General features: G+C 43.4%; 1 protein-coding gene across 1 annotated transcript; it reads left to right on the top strand.

The window, feature by feature from the left end:
- The first annotated feature begins 348 nt into the window (after positions 1–348).
- cplx2l (complexin 2, like) lies at positions 349–13,151 on the top strand. The gene is made up of 4 exons (XM_041843016.2): positions 349–624; positions 1,518–1,635; positions 6,191–6,369; positions 11,915–13,151. Exons 2-4 carry the CDS (start codon positions 1,605–1,607, stop codon positions 12,107–12,109), a joined length of 405 nt encoding a protein of 134 aa, XP_041698950.1. The 5' UTR covers positions 349–624; positions 1,518–1,604; the 3' UTR covers positions 12,110–13,151.
- The last annotated feature ends 691 nt before the right edge of the window (positions 13,152–13,842 follow it).

The raw sequence follows: 13,842 nt of genomic DNA, 5'->3' as shown, positions 1-13,842 counted from the left end.
ATTATCCAATATAAAACTAATTTTATCTCGGTGCCGTACTGAACAATATAGACTATAATGGTGACTAAACATCTTGCAACCGTCTTAAAAGCAATCATCATATTCATTCCAATGAATGAAGGAGCTAACAAAATGGTGCATGACGTGAGTGACCTACAGAAGCCTACGTAAACTGAAGTGTGCATTCACCCTATTTGCGAAAACATTTAGGTCAGACTTTTGAGGAAAGCTATATCAGCGAGTTTATATCTAGCTAATCAATCAAAGTGGCGGTTTGCCAAACTGTGTAACCTAGTAGCCTATTCTTGGGTAATAGGGGCAGCAGACGTTGCAAGGCGGCAATATTTGCAGTAGGTTTTTGTCAGTGAAGGCGTGGGACGTTTGGGAGAAGGTTGGTAGAACTCCATGTGATTACCCTCCTCTCATCATCATCAGACAGCAACTGCAGTTCCCTCCTCTGACGCGCGTGCAGTCGTTGTGCAGAAGCCAGGAAGACGGTGGAAATACAGCAGGGATGCTCAAAGTGAGCATCTAAGGATCTCCACACCCTCTTTATTTTGCGACAACTTCCATATTTTGCCAGGATAAAGTCGCTCTTTTGACAGATCCAAGACGCTCGGAAAGGTAATCGCATGTCCCGACTCTGCAAGACAAAGGAGATGTTGATGTTGTGGGACGAATTGGGAGCTGTCCCTCCAAAAATGGTGCTGAAATCGCTGGCGTTCGAGAAAATAAGTGATTTTTGCCGTTGATTTTGTAGCTGTGTGTGGGTTCAGACAAGCTTATGTGTCGGGAATAAAGGGGAATATATATATATATATATATTTTTTTTTTACGTGATTGTAGGCCCTATTCATTTCAAATTAGCCATGATTGGGATTATGATTAGCCTACTTGGGACGTCGTAGGCTACAACTCACCGTGCATTTGGGTTTTAAACCATTTGACTGAATCCGGACAATTGAAAGTTTGACATTGAACGCGGATTATGTGCTCAAGGATTTGATTAGCCTTATATATTTCCCTGATCAAATGAACGCTGTTATCGGCATTGGGTTGCTATTTCTTGTCTGGTAGCCTATGCTTACATGAGGCTGCTTCTTCCCATTTGAAGTACAGTATAGGAAATACACTTGGTCCAACGCAACGTACTAGGCTACGCTATTGCAGGTTACCAACGTTGTGCTGGTTATTTACGACACCTTTGCGGTCAATTTATAGCCTTTTTACAAAATATGCCCCAAGAAAACAGCTCTACATTGACCTTTTTCTGTCATTCATGGGGCAATCTCCGTGGAATCCACCCCGTCAGAATAAATTCATAAGATAGAGTGGGCTATACATTTGAGGTTACCACTACCCCGAGGAGGTGTAGCCAACAACCCATCTTGTTTGTAAATCACAACACCATTCAATTTGTAAACTAAAAGGAGGGAGCAGAGACACACAGTCATTGATAGAGAAAGTGAGTTATGGGTCAATATAACCACTCAACCTCTACTGTCTTAATTTCTAAGGTTTCTTTCTCCTGGCACCTGGGCAGCATCTGTCCTGTCTGAAGTGAAACTGTGAATCTGAGGGGAGGCAAGACTTAAAGCATCATCATGAATTTTGTAATGAAGGCAGCTATGGGAGGTAAGTTGATTAATGCTTTGCACCATTACCAGGGTCGTGTCGGACACTCAAAGGCAATGCAGCATCTACTGTACATGGGATGGGAAAGGACATTACGTGTGCCATTCTTTCAATTCTATTAATTATTTCTAAGTTAATTAATAGGTATATAGTTATAGGCTATATCCATAACTTAGTATTTAGACTAATATTGTCCCTTTATCGTTAGATGGGTATGGACAAAACTGTTGTGGACTATATTATACAAAATGTTAAGGTCAAAATGTTAAGGTCAAATAGTTGATAAGTGAACACCTAGTCTAGATAAATATATTACTGTACATCTGTGGTACTTTTTCATCATATTTGCTGGGGTTTTCCACATTGTTATGGTCTTCTGCTGCACTGGCTGAATAGCCTATAGGAATGGTGTGTGGGAGTCGAGGTTGCGAGAGGTAGCTTACATTTCTCATTGAAATGCAGGACCAACCACCAACTTCTGCATAGCCGCGTGCTCTCTCCAGTCTCCACGATAAGAATCCTTAAACAAACAGTAGCATTGCCCCTTTTCACACACCAGCATCGAAGTGTTTGACTGTAGATGCACACAGCTACACTCTGTTCCTCTCCCCCTCCCTCTGTTTACACTCATGTCATCTGGCCTGTTATCTATTTGAATATCAACCAAATATTTTTGTATTAATTTCACTAATTCAGGCTTAACTAAATGAATTCACTTTGAGATACTTGTCACAAATATAATGTTGATTGTCAGCCAATACATTTAAACAAATAGCTTTAACTAATTTGTCCACTTTACTCCACTTGAACCACAGAGCCTGAATGCAGAGGAACAGTGACGACAGTAAAGCAAATGGGATGGACTTATCCTTCTCAACAGATACATCAGTGAATTAAATACAACAGTCAATAAATAATACTTTTTAAAACTTGATATTAACAACACAATCAACAACTAATTATTATTATGTTTTAAATATATATATATATATACATTTATCCACAAATCTCATCTCTGATTTCCATTCATCTGAACTCTTATACGTCCCTGCATGATGTCTATTTCACCTGATAAAAAAAGCAATTTCACACTGACAATCAAGCTCCGGGTAGCTGGTGACAGAGGCCTGTCAGAATCCACCACACTGACTGACTGCTCCATCATCCAGTGTGTTTCCCAAATGGCACCCTGTTCTCCACATATAGTGCCCTACTTTTGACCAGGGCCATATGGGAATAGCCTACCATTTCAGACACATTCCCAGTCTACTGCTGCTTGCAGTGTGCACTTGCACCCTTCCCATCATGGATCTAAAAGCAATGGATTGATGTGCTGTGTTTGGCTTTGGCTGGAGGGAGTTTCCACCATTGTAAAATCCATGATGGGATGTGTGAGAGGAAGGGTGGAAAATGGGGTGTAGGCTATGTAGCCTTTTTCACTGGAATGGTTAGGTGATGTCATCTTTTGGCTCAGGGCCTGATTTGATTGGAGTGCAGGGGGTGAAGGGGCGGGCCGAGAAGAAGTGCAGAAGGAGATGATTGACCAGCCTCTTTAGTATCAGATTTCTCTATAAACGCCAGATGCCGTTATGGCGCATGACTCATGCACACATTAGTACAACTCTCCTCAGTGTTATACTCCGCTTCTGATTACCTGGGACCGTATTTACAAAGCGTCTGTGCGCTGATTGATCTAGGATCAGTTTTGCCTTTTAAATCATAATGGATAAGAGGGCGGACCTGATCCTAGATCAGCACTCCTACTCTGAGACATTTTGTGAATTCAGGCCGTGAATGCCGAAACTGTATGAGTGGGATAGTGTCAAGCTATTTTATGATAGCACACATGCACTCAATGGGATTTAGGCCAAGGTGTGTCTCATTGCTGACTTGGCACAAACTTCATCAGACCGAGACCCAGTGTGTCATCATGGCCGAGGCGGCAGCTCAAGATTAATCTGAGGATCTAAACTTGAGCAAGACCAGTCTCTTCCAAATGAACCCCACAACATGCAACCACATAGTGGAGTCTAATGGTAAACAAGGAAAAAAGGAACATTACCACACAAGACTATAAAAGACTAACAGCCAATCTGAAAACAACCTCCTTTCCTCTAGCTAGCCCATTTCCCTTTTGGCGTTTGACGATCTGAAGGGACCAGATCTGATAGTTGTAAGTTACAGTATAATGGTGGGGCTGTAGTCCATTGAGGGGAGAATCAGCCATATTTCTCACCTCCAAGAAAACATACAGTTTAATTGAGCCTGCAGGGAATCTATCCTGCTTGTGAAGGGTACTTTATTGCCGGTGGCAACGGACAACGCAGTGGGGGCCTATTTCTCTTTCCTCAACAGAAAATAGAACGGAGGCATCTTCAGATGCTCTTCCAACTCGATAATTGACTAAAAGTAAAAGCTAATCTCATTATTCGAAAACACTTAGATGAGATTGTATCAGAGAGAGCGTGCACTCACTGCTTCCTGTATCTCCCTGAATCCCTCCCTCTGTACTGCAAAGCAAATCCTTTTCCTCAGTGAGTGTGTGACCTTGAGTTCCTCCAGTGCACAGCCCAGAATCTATAAATAATGAATTCTACCCCACCAATGTCAAAACGGTAGAGACAGTAGAACTGTAAGAGCCGAGTACGGAGAGGAGGAGGAGGACGAAGAAGAGGAGGGAGTACGGAGAGGAGGAGGAGGGGGAGGATGGAGAGGGGGGAGGATGGCGAGGAGGGGGAGGAGGAGGACGGAGAGGAGGAGGGAGGACGGAGAGGAGGAGGAGGGGGAAATGATGGAGAGGGGGGGGAGGGGGAGGACGGAGAGGAGGGGGGAGGACGAAGAAGAGGAGGAGGACGGAGAGGAGGAGGAGGAGGAGGGGGGAGGACGGAGAGGAGAGGAGGGGGGAGGGGGGAGGACGGAGAGGAGGGGGGAGGAGGGGGAGGAGGGGGAGGAGGGGGAGGAGGGGGAGGCCGAAGAGGAGGAGGAGGAGGACGGAGATGAGGGGGAGGAGAAGGACGGAGAGGAGGGGGTGGAGGAGGGAGAGCAAGACGTTTTATGAGATGATGCACAGTTACACAGTTTCATAAAAAGGGCCCTCTTTAATCCTTAATCTAATTTGCCCGACGACAACATAAAACACTTCTTCCTCTTCAAAGCACATGACGTGCAATGAAACAGAAAACACACACTGCAGTCATCATCAGAACACGCCACCAAGACACATAGATGGCTATTTATAACTATTACTGCTCATATCAACTCACAATACAAACTCAGAGAGAGAGAGACAGAGAGAGAGAGAGAGAGGGAGAGAGACAGAGGGAGAGAGAGAGAGAGAGAGAGAGAGAGAGAGAGAGAGAGAGAGAGAGAGAGAGAGAGAGAGAGGCAGACAGACAGACAGACAGACAGATTTGTTGATTCTGCCTATTACTAAGCAGAGCTGTTTTTTGAAACTGCTAATACTAACCTGGGCTGGATATAGCCTGGTTAAACCAGACTGAACACTCTGCTGAGTGTGCTCCCCAGTGAGTGTATAGTGTTGACTTTGGTTTAACCATACTATATAACCTGGATTCTATCTGATCAGAGAGAGAATGTAGATTTACAGTCAGCTCTATAAGCCCCGACCGACCGGCCGGCTAGAGGAGCAGCAGTCTCTCTCTCTCTCTCTCTCTCTCTCTCTCTCTCTCTCTCTCTCTCTCTCTCTCTCTCTCTCTCTCTCTCTCTCTCTCTCTCTCTCTCTCTCTCTCTCTCCGTTTTGCTGCAGTTCTTTTTTATGCTGATGAGCAAAAAGAGAAGAAAAAAACAGACTAGCAGCTCGCTCCAGGGGCACAACAGTCTCCTGGAATTCCCTCTTTCTCTCTCTCTCTCTCTCTCTCTCTCTCTTTTTCTTTCTCTCTCCCCCTCTCTCTCTCGCATGACCAAGCATGCAGTCGTGAGGCACAGTCAGGCAATACCTCGGACTGTAACAGTTCTGCTCCTTTGGCAGAAGGCTTGCGACTGTGACGTAACATTTTTCCTGACATTCAGCATTTCTCTGCATTGAAACGTGCAACTGAATTTTGTGTTACGAATGGATGGATACACAGAAAAACACGATTTAGTTTCTCATTGTATGAGGAACACCGAAACAGTTAATCTTGTTGCATATTCTGTGCTGAAAAATATGAAAATAATGCGACCTCCTTTAGTCCTGGGACCATGCCCATGTCCTTGTCCCAGTAATCTAAAAAAAAACTCTAAAGTGACTACATCACTGATTGTAAGTCGCTGTAAGTCGATAAAGTGTCTGTGACTAAAATGTATGTAAATGTCTGTTTGGGCCTACTCTACAATATTACAGTCTAAGTTAAAAGTAAGCAGGCCTGTCTGACAATTGTCAACAGCCGTGTTCGAGAGCGTCAAATCCATGATGCATTGTGGGTAAATGGTGACTGACTAATCTACAAAATAGTTATTTATGATGATGCAAGGTGATTTGTAGATCAGTCAGTCGGCAGTCGCCTGCACTGTTGGCTGCAATGTCCAACAAGCCCTTTGTCTCTGTGTTACCCAGGAGGGCCACCTGATGTTGGCAAGATGATGGGAGGAGACAAGGAGGAGCCCGACCCCGACGCAGAGAAGAAAGAGGAAGAAAGACAAGAGGCTCTGAGGCAGCAGGAGGAGGAGAGGAAAGACAAATATGCAAAGATGGAGGTGGAGAGGGAATCAATGCGACAAGGCATCAGAGATAAGGTAAACCAAATAATAAACAATGAATGTGACGTTGAACGGTTATACACACAACCTTTCTATCAGCTGCCGATTTTAGTTCACGGTTGGGCCCTGAGCTGTTTTCTTTACCTCTTGACCTGAGCTGGAGAAACTCCCCAGTTCTTATTAAAAACAAACAAAATGTGTTTTTAGTGAGAAGTAGGCAGATCTGAAGCCGAAAAAGAAAGGAAATTCACAAGGCCTACTTCACCCCATATTCTTATCAAGATTTTCCAACACACAGATTTCACCTAATAAAGTAGCTATGTTGGCTTATTGTACTTCAAACAACATGTAGGCAGGTTGCTTAGGATTCAAATATTCTCAAACAGCCTAAATACATTAACAAAAAAAACATTTGAAGTACTGTAAGGAAGTGAAAGTGAGTTTGGCCTGATGGTTTAGAGCTGCTAGCTATCCTGTTTCCACACTGGCAGAGGCCCCAGTGAGAGCAGGGGTTAGCTACTGGAGCTGCAGTCGAGGCCACTGTTCACTCGCTTGACAGCATCGGGAGGATACTGGAGGATGTGTTTTCTAAGACCTTGTTTTTTGGCTGCCCTCCAACAAAACAATTTTCCCTTTTCATGGCATGGCCCCCATTGTTTGGAAGTTTAGCGATGCGGCTTGCTCGAGGCGCTAAGCAAAAATGAAAGCTCCGTTTTAAATGAAAGAAAAGGGAAACTATTGTAAAATTATGTTTTCGCATATCAGGTCACCAGAAGGACTACATTTCCCATGATGCAACGTGTTTAAAGCGGTGCTCCTCTTCAGCTGCCTGATGCACTGCTGCTGCATGGTTGCTAGCGGAGGTTGCTATGTAACCACTAACCACCACAGGGCAGGAAGATAACAGCTAGGGAATAGAGACTCTGAAAAGCAGAACGGCAGAGGCAGCCAAAGACAGGATGACCTCTGCCTTCCAGCCCCCTCCCCCATATCCTCCATCCTTCCCCCTCTCACCTCTCTCCTCTCCCTCATCCTCAAGGTCGCTCTCTCTCCTGAATTCTCTCAATGGATTATAATATCAAGGTTGATGTCAGCTTGGTAGCACTGCCCTACACTCTTAGAAAAAAGGGTTCCAAAAGGGTTCTTCGGCTGTCCCCATAGGAGAACCCTTTTTGGTTCCAGGTAGAACTCTTTTGGGGTCCATGTAGAACCCTCTGTGGAAAGGGTTCTACATGGAACTCAAAAGAGTTCTACCTAGAACCAAAAGGGTTCTAGCTGGAACCAAAAATTTTATTTAAAGGGTTCTCCTATGGGGACAGCCGAAGAACCCTTTAAGGTTCCAGATAGCACCTTTTTTTCTAAGAGTGTAGTAAAACACAAATAAATATATATTTATAAGAGACTGGGAGAGGCAGAGGAGAAGTTGTAACAGCTCTGTTTTTGGAAGGAATGCATTTTTTTGGGGGGGGATAGATCCTAAAAATAACACAAAAAGCACCGAGGCGCTAATAACAGCTGTGCACAATATGTCAGAGGAAGAAGAGTTGGGTTTCTGTTCTGAGAGATGAATTAATTAGCACAGATTTGTGTTTTCACTCTCTCTGTCAAACACACCACACACACATACACAAAACTCTCTCTTACTTCCAACAGAGTGGGTGACATCAGATCTCCAAGTCTCTGTTATTCAAGTCAGAAAATCGATTTTTGTAACATGTTATTATGTAGGTCTACCGTACAAGAATGGCTCACACCACATTTGGTATTGAATCCTATCCCAATTTCCTGTAATATATATCCCTGTAATAGCCTTTATCCAGGGTTCCTCAGGGTGTGCAGGTTTTTCCTCCAGCCCTGCAATAATACACCTAAATCAAATAATCAAGGTCTTAAGTCTGGACCTTGACTAGCTGAATCGGGTGTGTTACTGCAGGGTTGAAACGAAAGCCTGCACTTCCCTCCCAGTAGTTCATTCAAAACTATTAAGCGGATTTGCAGAATATGTCAAAAAAACAACATTCTTCTTGTGCAGTAAGAGAGACAGTTTTAATACATATTTTACATTTTTAGTTTATTTTGGTCGCACAAGATGACATGCCATGCATTCTCCTAGCACAGTGAGTGCACAAAGGATGTTATTTTGATCTAACCCCAGAGGCCCGTTCCACTCAGTGATTTTGATTGAATTACAGCTAACATGCATTCAGCATCGAGGTCACAGACCCCAGTAATGTGCAGCAGCATTAGAACAGAATGGGTGTGTTCGAGCGGTAAGCCTAACGAAGCCGACTGTACACAAAAGTCAGCGAGTGAAGTCGGGGAAGGTGCATCTGCGACAGCCGAAAGTCAGACACTGTAGTGGTTTCCAACCGCAAGGCTCAGATCAACATGGTAGTTATGAAACCTTTGGACACTAAAGAGGCCTTTCTACTGAGTCTGAAAAACAACAAAAGAAAGATGCCCAGGGTCCCTATTCATCTGCGTGAACGTGCCTTAGACATGCTGCAAGGAGGCATGAGGACTGCAGATGTGGTCAGGGCAATAAATTGCAATGTCCGTACTGTGAGACGCCTAAGACAGCGCTACAGGGAGACAGGACGGACAGCTGATCGTCCTCGCAGTGGCAGACCACGTGTAACAACACCTGCACAGGATCGGTACATCCGAACATCACACCTGCGGGACAGGTACAGGATGGCAACAACAACTGCCTGAGTTACACCAGGAACACACAATCCCTCCATCAGTGCTCAGACTGTCCGCAATAGGCTGAGAGAGGCTGGACTGAGGGCTTGTAGGCCTGTTGTAAGGCAGGTCACCAGACATCACTGGCAACAACGTTGCCTATGGGCACAAACCCACCGTCGCTGGACCAGACAGGACTGGCAAAAAGTGCTCACTCACTTCACTCACTGTTTTGTCTCACTAGGGGTGATGGTCGGATTCGCGTTTATCATCGAAGGAATGAGCGTTACACCGAGGCCTGTACTCTGGAGCGGGATCGATTTGGAGGTGGAGGGTCTGTCATGGTCTGGGGTGGTGTGTCACAGCATCATCGGACTGAGCTTGTTGTCATTGCAGGAAATCTCAAAGCTGTGCGTTACAGGGAAGACATCCTCCTCCCTCATGTGGTACCCTTCCTGCAGGCTCATCCAGACAAGACCCTCCAGCATGACAATGCCACCAGCCATACTGCTCGTTCTGTGCGTGATTTCCTGCAAGACAGGAATGTCAGTGTTCTGCCATGGCCAGTGAAGAGCCCGGATCTCAATCCCATTGAGCACGTCTGGGACCTGTTGGATCGGAGGGTGAAGGCTAGGGCCATTCCCCCCAGAAATGTCAGGGAACTTGCAGGTGCCTTGGTGGAAGAGTGGGGTAACATCTCACAGCAAGAACTGGCAAATCTGGTGCAGTCCATGAGGAGGAGATGCACTGCAGTACTTAATGCAGCTGGTGGCCACACCAGATACTGACTGTTACTTTTGATTTTGACCCCCCCTTTGTTCAGGGACACATTATTCCATTTATGTTAGTCACATGTCTGTGGAACTTGTTCAGTTTATGTCTCAGTTGTTGAATCTTGTTATGTTCATACAAATATTTACACATGTTAAGTTTGCTGAAAATAAACACAGTTGACAGTGAGAGGACGTTTATTGCTGAGTTTAGCTGCCATGTCAAAACACCCTAATGATTGGTTGACAAATAGTGCCTCCCACAATGCAGGTGATGGCTGCATGGTGCAGTTGGTGAGAAGGCAAATTTATAAAAAACTGCATGACCTTTGATCAGTAGCGGTGCGTGGGTAAAATCACTGAGGAAGCCAAGCCAGTAAAAAAGGCATATTACAACCGATGTTGTGACAATTGCGTTGTTTGCTCTATAACCCATTCATTCATACACCATCGTTATATACAATAAGGCTGTGACAACAAAAAGACAAGTGGTCCTCTGTAGCTCAATTGGTAGAGCATGGCGCTTGTAACGCCAGGGTAGTGGGTTTAGTGGGTTCGATCCCCGGGACCACCCATACTTTAAAATGTATGCACACATGACTGTAAGTCGCTTTGGCTAAAAGTGTCTGCTAAATGGCATTATATTATACAAGTCACACAGTGGTGGAATAAATTCAACTACACATACTGTACGTTTGTTTCATCACAGAACCGGAGAGCAACATCTGTCTGGTGAAGTCCACAATGCAAATATTTACACTCACCCTCCTTGTAGACTAGTTGAATGTAGACTAGTTGAATGTAGACTAGTTGAATGTAGACTAGTTGAATGTAGACTAGTTGAATGTAGACTAGTTGAAAGCCTATGTCATCCTCCTCTCTTTCATGTTGGCAAAAGGGTCCATGACTCTGTCATAGAGTACACTTTAAGTTGTCATAGGCTACCTAGCTAAAATGCTTGCTAGGCTGACTTCCTCGCATGGGCAACAATGAACCATCTAAGTTAGCTAGCTAGTTAACGTGAGCCTACTATGCTACATCTAGGCTACATTTTGAACTTCAGTCATCTCAGGCCAGTGGCACAACATATTAATTTATGGTTAGATCAGAATTGACGTCATAATCATTGGACTGTAAAGAGAATTAAGTCAAAACCACAAGTTCAAATCCCCATCTCCATCCATGGCTTAGGAAAGGGCCGATTTAGCAAGCTAGCTACCGCAGGACATCAACACAAGCAGACGTTTTGCAAAGGAAGTGATTTGATTGGTCTGAAGCCAAATCCAAACTGGCCTCTATTGCGGGGCGTTTTGCTGCACCAGGACAACCCACAGTTGAGCTCAGCTCAATGCTGATTGGCTAATTATTTTATAATTGTCAAGGGTGGCCAAATGCTTGCTGGCATCAATCAATCAAATGCTTTTGGTCCAGACAGTATCAGATACATGGGCTACACATACTGTCACAGAGGGGCGCTGTTTCCCTCCCTCGGTTGATTTCTCCGGTGAGATTCAGCTACTTGCGAATTGACCGAAAATTATGAAAACACAGAGAGAGACAAAATACACTTATTTTATAATTGTATTTTTTTTATTGGTCAAATATTTGGGGAAGCCTGGCTTCCCTTGGCATCCATGAATACACGCCACTGCCTTTGATCACATGATTGTCAAGTTCATGCAGTCGACATCTAGTCGCAAGTCAGTTAATTTTCATAACCACAATGCAACACACTTTGAAAGGCGGTGACCAACGATGATCGGCGACTTAACAAAAGTGATTCGCTCGCACGCGCCCAATGTTTTTGTTGCCATATTATTGTTAATGCCATTATGAAGGACATAATTAAAAAATAACTCCACCCCCACTGTCTTTCTGTATTTCCTGACCTAATGCTTAAATGTTTTGTTATTCTTTACTTTATTATGGCATTAAAAAAGACGGAGACAATTCCTGTATCACTCCCCAGCTCCCTCCTAACCATGTGGTGTTCATAAGAAGTGTATTTTCTGAGATAATGTTATTATAAAGTTGTTACTTTACTATCCGTTTTCTCCAGAGGGCAGTCTGACACAATGTTATAATAGTAACGTTATTATAATGCTATTATCATGTTGTTTTTCCAGTACGGAATTAAGAAAAGGGAGGAGGCTGAGGCTGAGGCCCAGGCTGCTATGGAGCAGTCTGCAGAGGGCAGTCTGACCCGTCCTAAGTCGTCCGTGCCCAAGGGCTGCGGAGACGACGATGAGGAAGAGGTGAGCATCATGGACACGGTTATGAAATACCTCCCTGGTCCACTCCAAGACATGCTGAAGAAGTAGCCGAGCAACAACGTTGTTGGAGTTACATTAGATTGTTACGGTATCCTTCTAGGTGAGAGTTTTAGATTAATTTTCTGGCCCCTTGCAGCAGAGAGTTAGCACCGGAAATTAAAATAAAAAACATTCCACGCTTCACCTGTTTTATTTGTAAATAGCCTGAGGTTGGTTGGAAAAAATGATAAATGAAAAATAATCATACGTGCGTCTGTCTAAAAACAAAAACATCAGAGAATAATACTATAAGCCATATTTTATCTTTAAAGGAAATTTGAAGAATAATATCATGATGTTAGGGTAATGTTTGGTTTTGTCTATGAGGTTTATGTGAAAATGTTTGCACCCACGTATATATGTCCACATACTGTGTCGTCATGTCTAGCCCGGTGTAGCCAAACGGTCTTGGCGTAGGTCTAAACTAAATTTTATATTCCAATTCTGTGTACCTTATGTCTTTGCATGCCATTTGTCAAGTCAAGTTGTGAATATGTACAATATCCCTTTTTCCTCTCTTAGTCACGCAAAAATATATGGCAATAACTCTGATTTTGAATGTGGTTATATTATCATAAGGTATGATGTAATAATGGTTATAAAATGTATGCGTTCAGGAATTTCATTTACAGTTTTAGGACGGGGAGGATGACAATGGTGTAGCAGTACCACTTAAAACGTTATGCTTCGACATTAAACCGGAATTCAACAACAACGCTATCAGGATTTGCTATTTAAAAAATAATGATTTAATCATGATTTAAAAAGCTATTACAAAATCTGTGTTGACTGGAGGGCTAGCTTTTCCATCACCTGAATAAAAAGGGAAATCTGTTGTTTTCCCACTGGACTGCCAGAAGGTTGGTCAAAGTCTGAATTTCCTAAGAACTGTTAAAAAACGAAGAGGGTAATAATGCTTGATAATTATGTTGTACTTGGTTGTGGGTTGGTTGTAAGAATGATAAGTTGGTAATCAGAATGGAATGCTATCAGCAATAAAGGACCATCATGTATGTTCTGCTTGAGAATTAATAAAACTGGTTCAAATACACAACGTTTTTTCCCCCAATGTTGTGAGAGGTATGTCTTGTTCTTTAGATAAATTAAACACATTATTTTGAGAGGGTTAGGTTATTGTACAATAAATATTGACAAAGGACGCAACTTAAAAAGTTAGTAATATTTGGGTAGTCTTAGCAGGAAATATCCAGTCAGCCACCAACCCCAACCGACCAACGCTTCTTACTTTGGCTGCAGCGGTTGGTCCCATCATGGCACAAGTCTCATTGGGGGTCTGGCTGACTGGAATTACGTAGTTCTCTCAACCTTCCCCAAGAGGGCAGTGTTATAGGTGGTTTGGTGCATACGCCAAGAATTGTAAAAACAGTAAAAATATCACAGCACACAATACTTTCAAACCTGATTTATCCATGAACAAAAGAAAACAAAAAACATACTCAATACTCAAGCAAATACTGTAGAGAAAGAACAACAGCCAGGCTAGGGCGAGGAGAACACAGTCATATTCAGCAGTAGTTCATATTGGGATGGGTTGTTGTACACCAAAGTTGTCCTTTTTGACCATACAGTAATATACCGAATCAGTAGCATCATGCTCATTGAATCGGAGGGGACACGTATCCCCCTCATCCATCCTTCATCCAATATAATATACCTAGTTTATTTTACACAGATTTTATGATAGGATATTGAATTTAGTCATTAGTGCTCCCCTCAAAAAC

The sequence above is a fragment of the Coregonus clupeaformis genome, chromosome 21 (genome assembly GCF_020615455.1).
Source record: "Coregonus clupeaformis isolate EN_2021a chromosome 21, ASM2061545v1, whole genome shotgun sequence".
NCBI classification, from domain to species: domain Eukaryota; kingdom Metazoa; phylum Chordata; class Actinopteri; order Salmoniformes; family Salmonidae; genus Coregonus; species Coregonus clupeaformis.
This window is presented reverse-complemented; position numbering and strand designations above follow the sequence as displayed.

What these genes read in the sequence shown, in the direction of transcription:
- cplx2l (XM_041843016.2), top strand. Translation starts at nt 1,605, where the DNA reads ATGAATTTTGTAATGAAGGCAGCTATGGGAG. An exon ending in AATGAAGGCAGCTATGGGAG is followed by an intron (nt 1,636 to 6,190) that starts GTAAGTTGATTA and finishes TGTGTTACCCAG; the next exon opens with GAGGGCCACCTGATGTTGGC. An exon ending in GACAAGGCATCAGAGATAAG is followed by an intron (nt 6,370 to 11,914) that starts GTAAACCAAATA and finishes TTGTTTTTCCAG; the next exon opens with TACGGAATTAAGAAAAGGGA.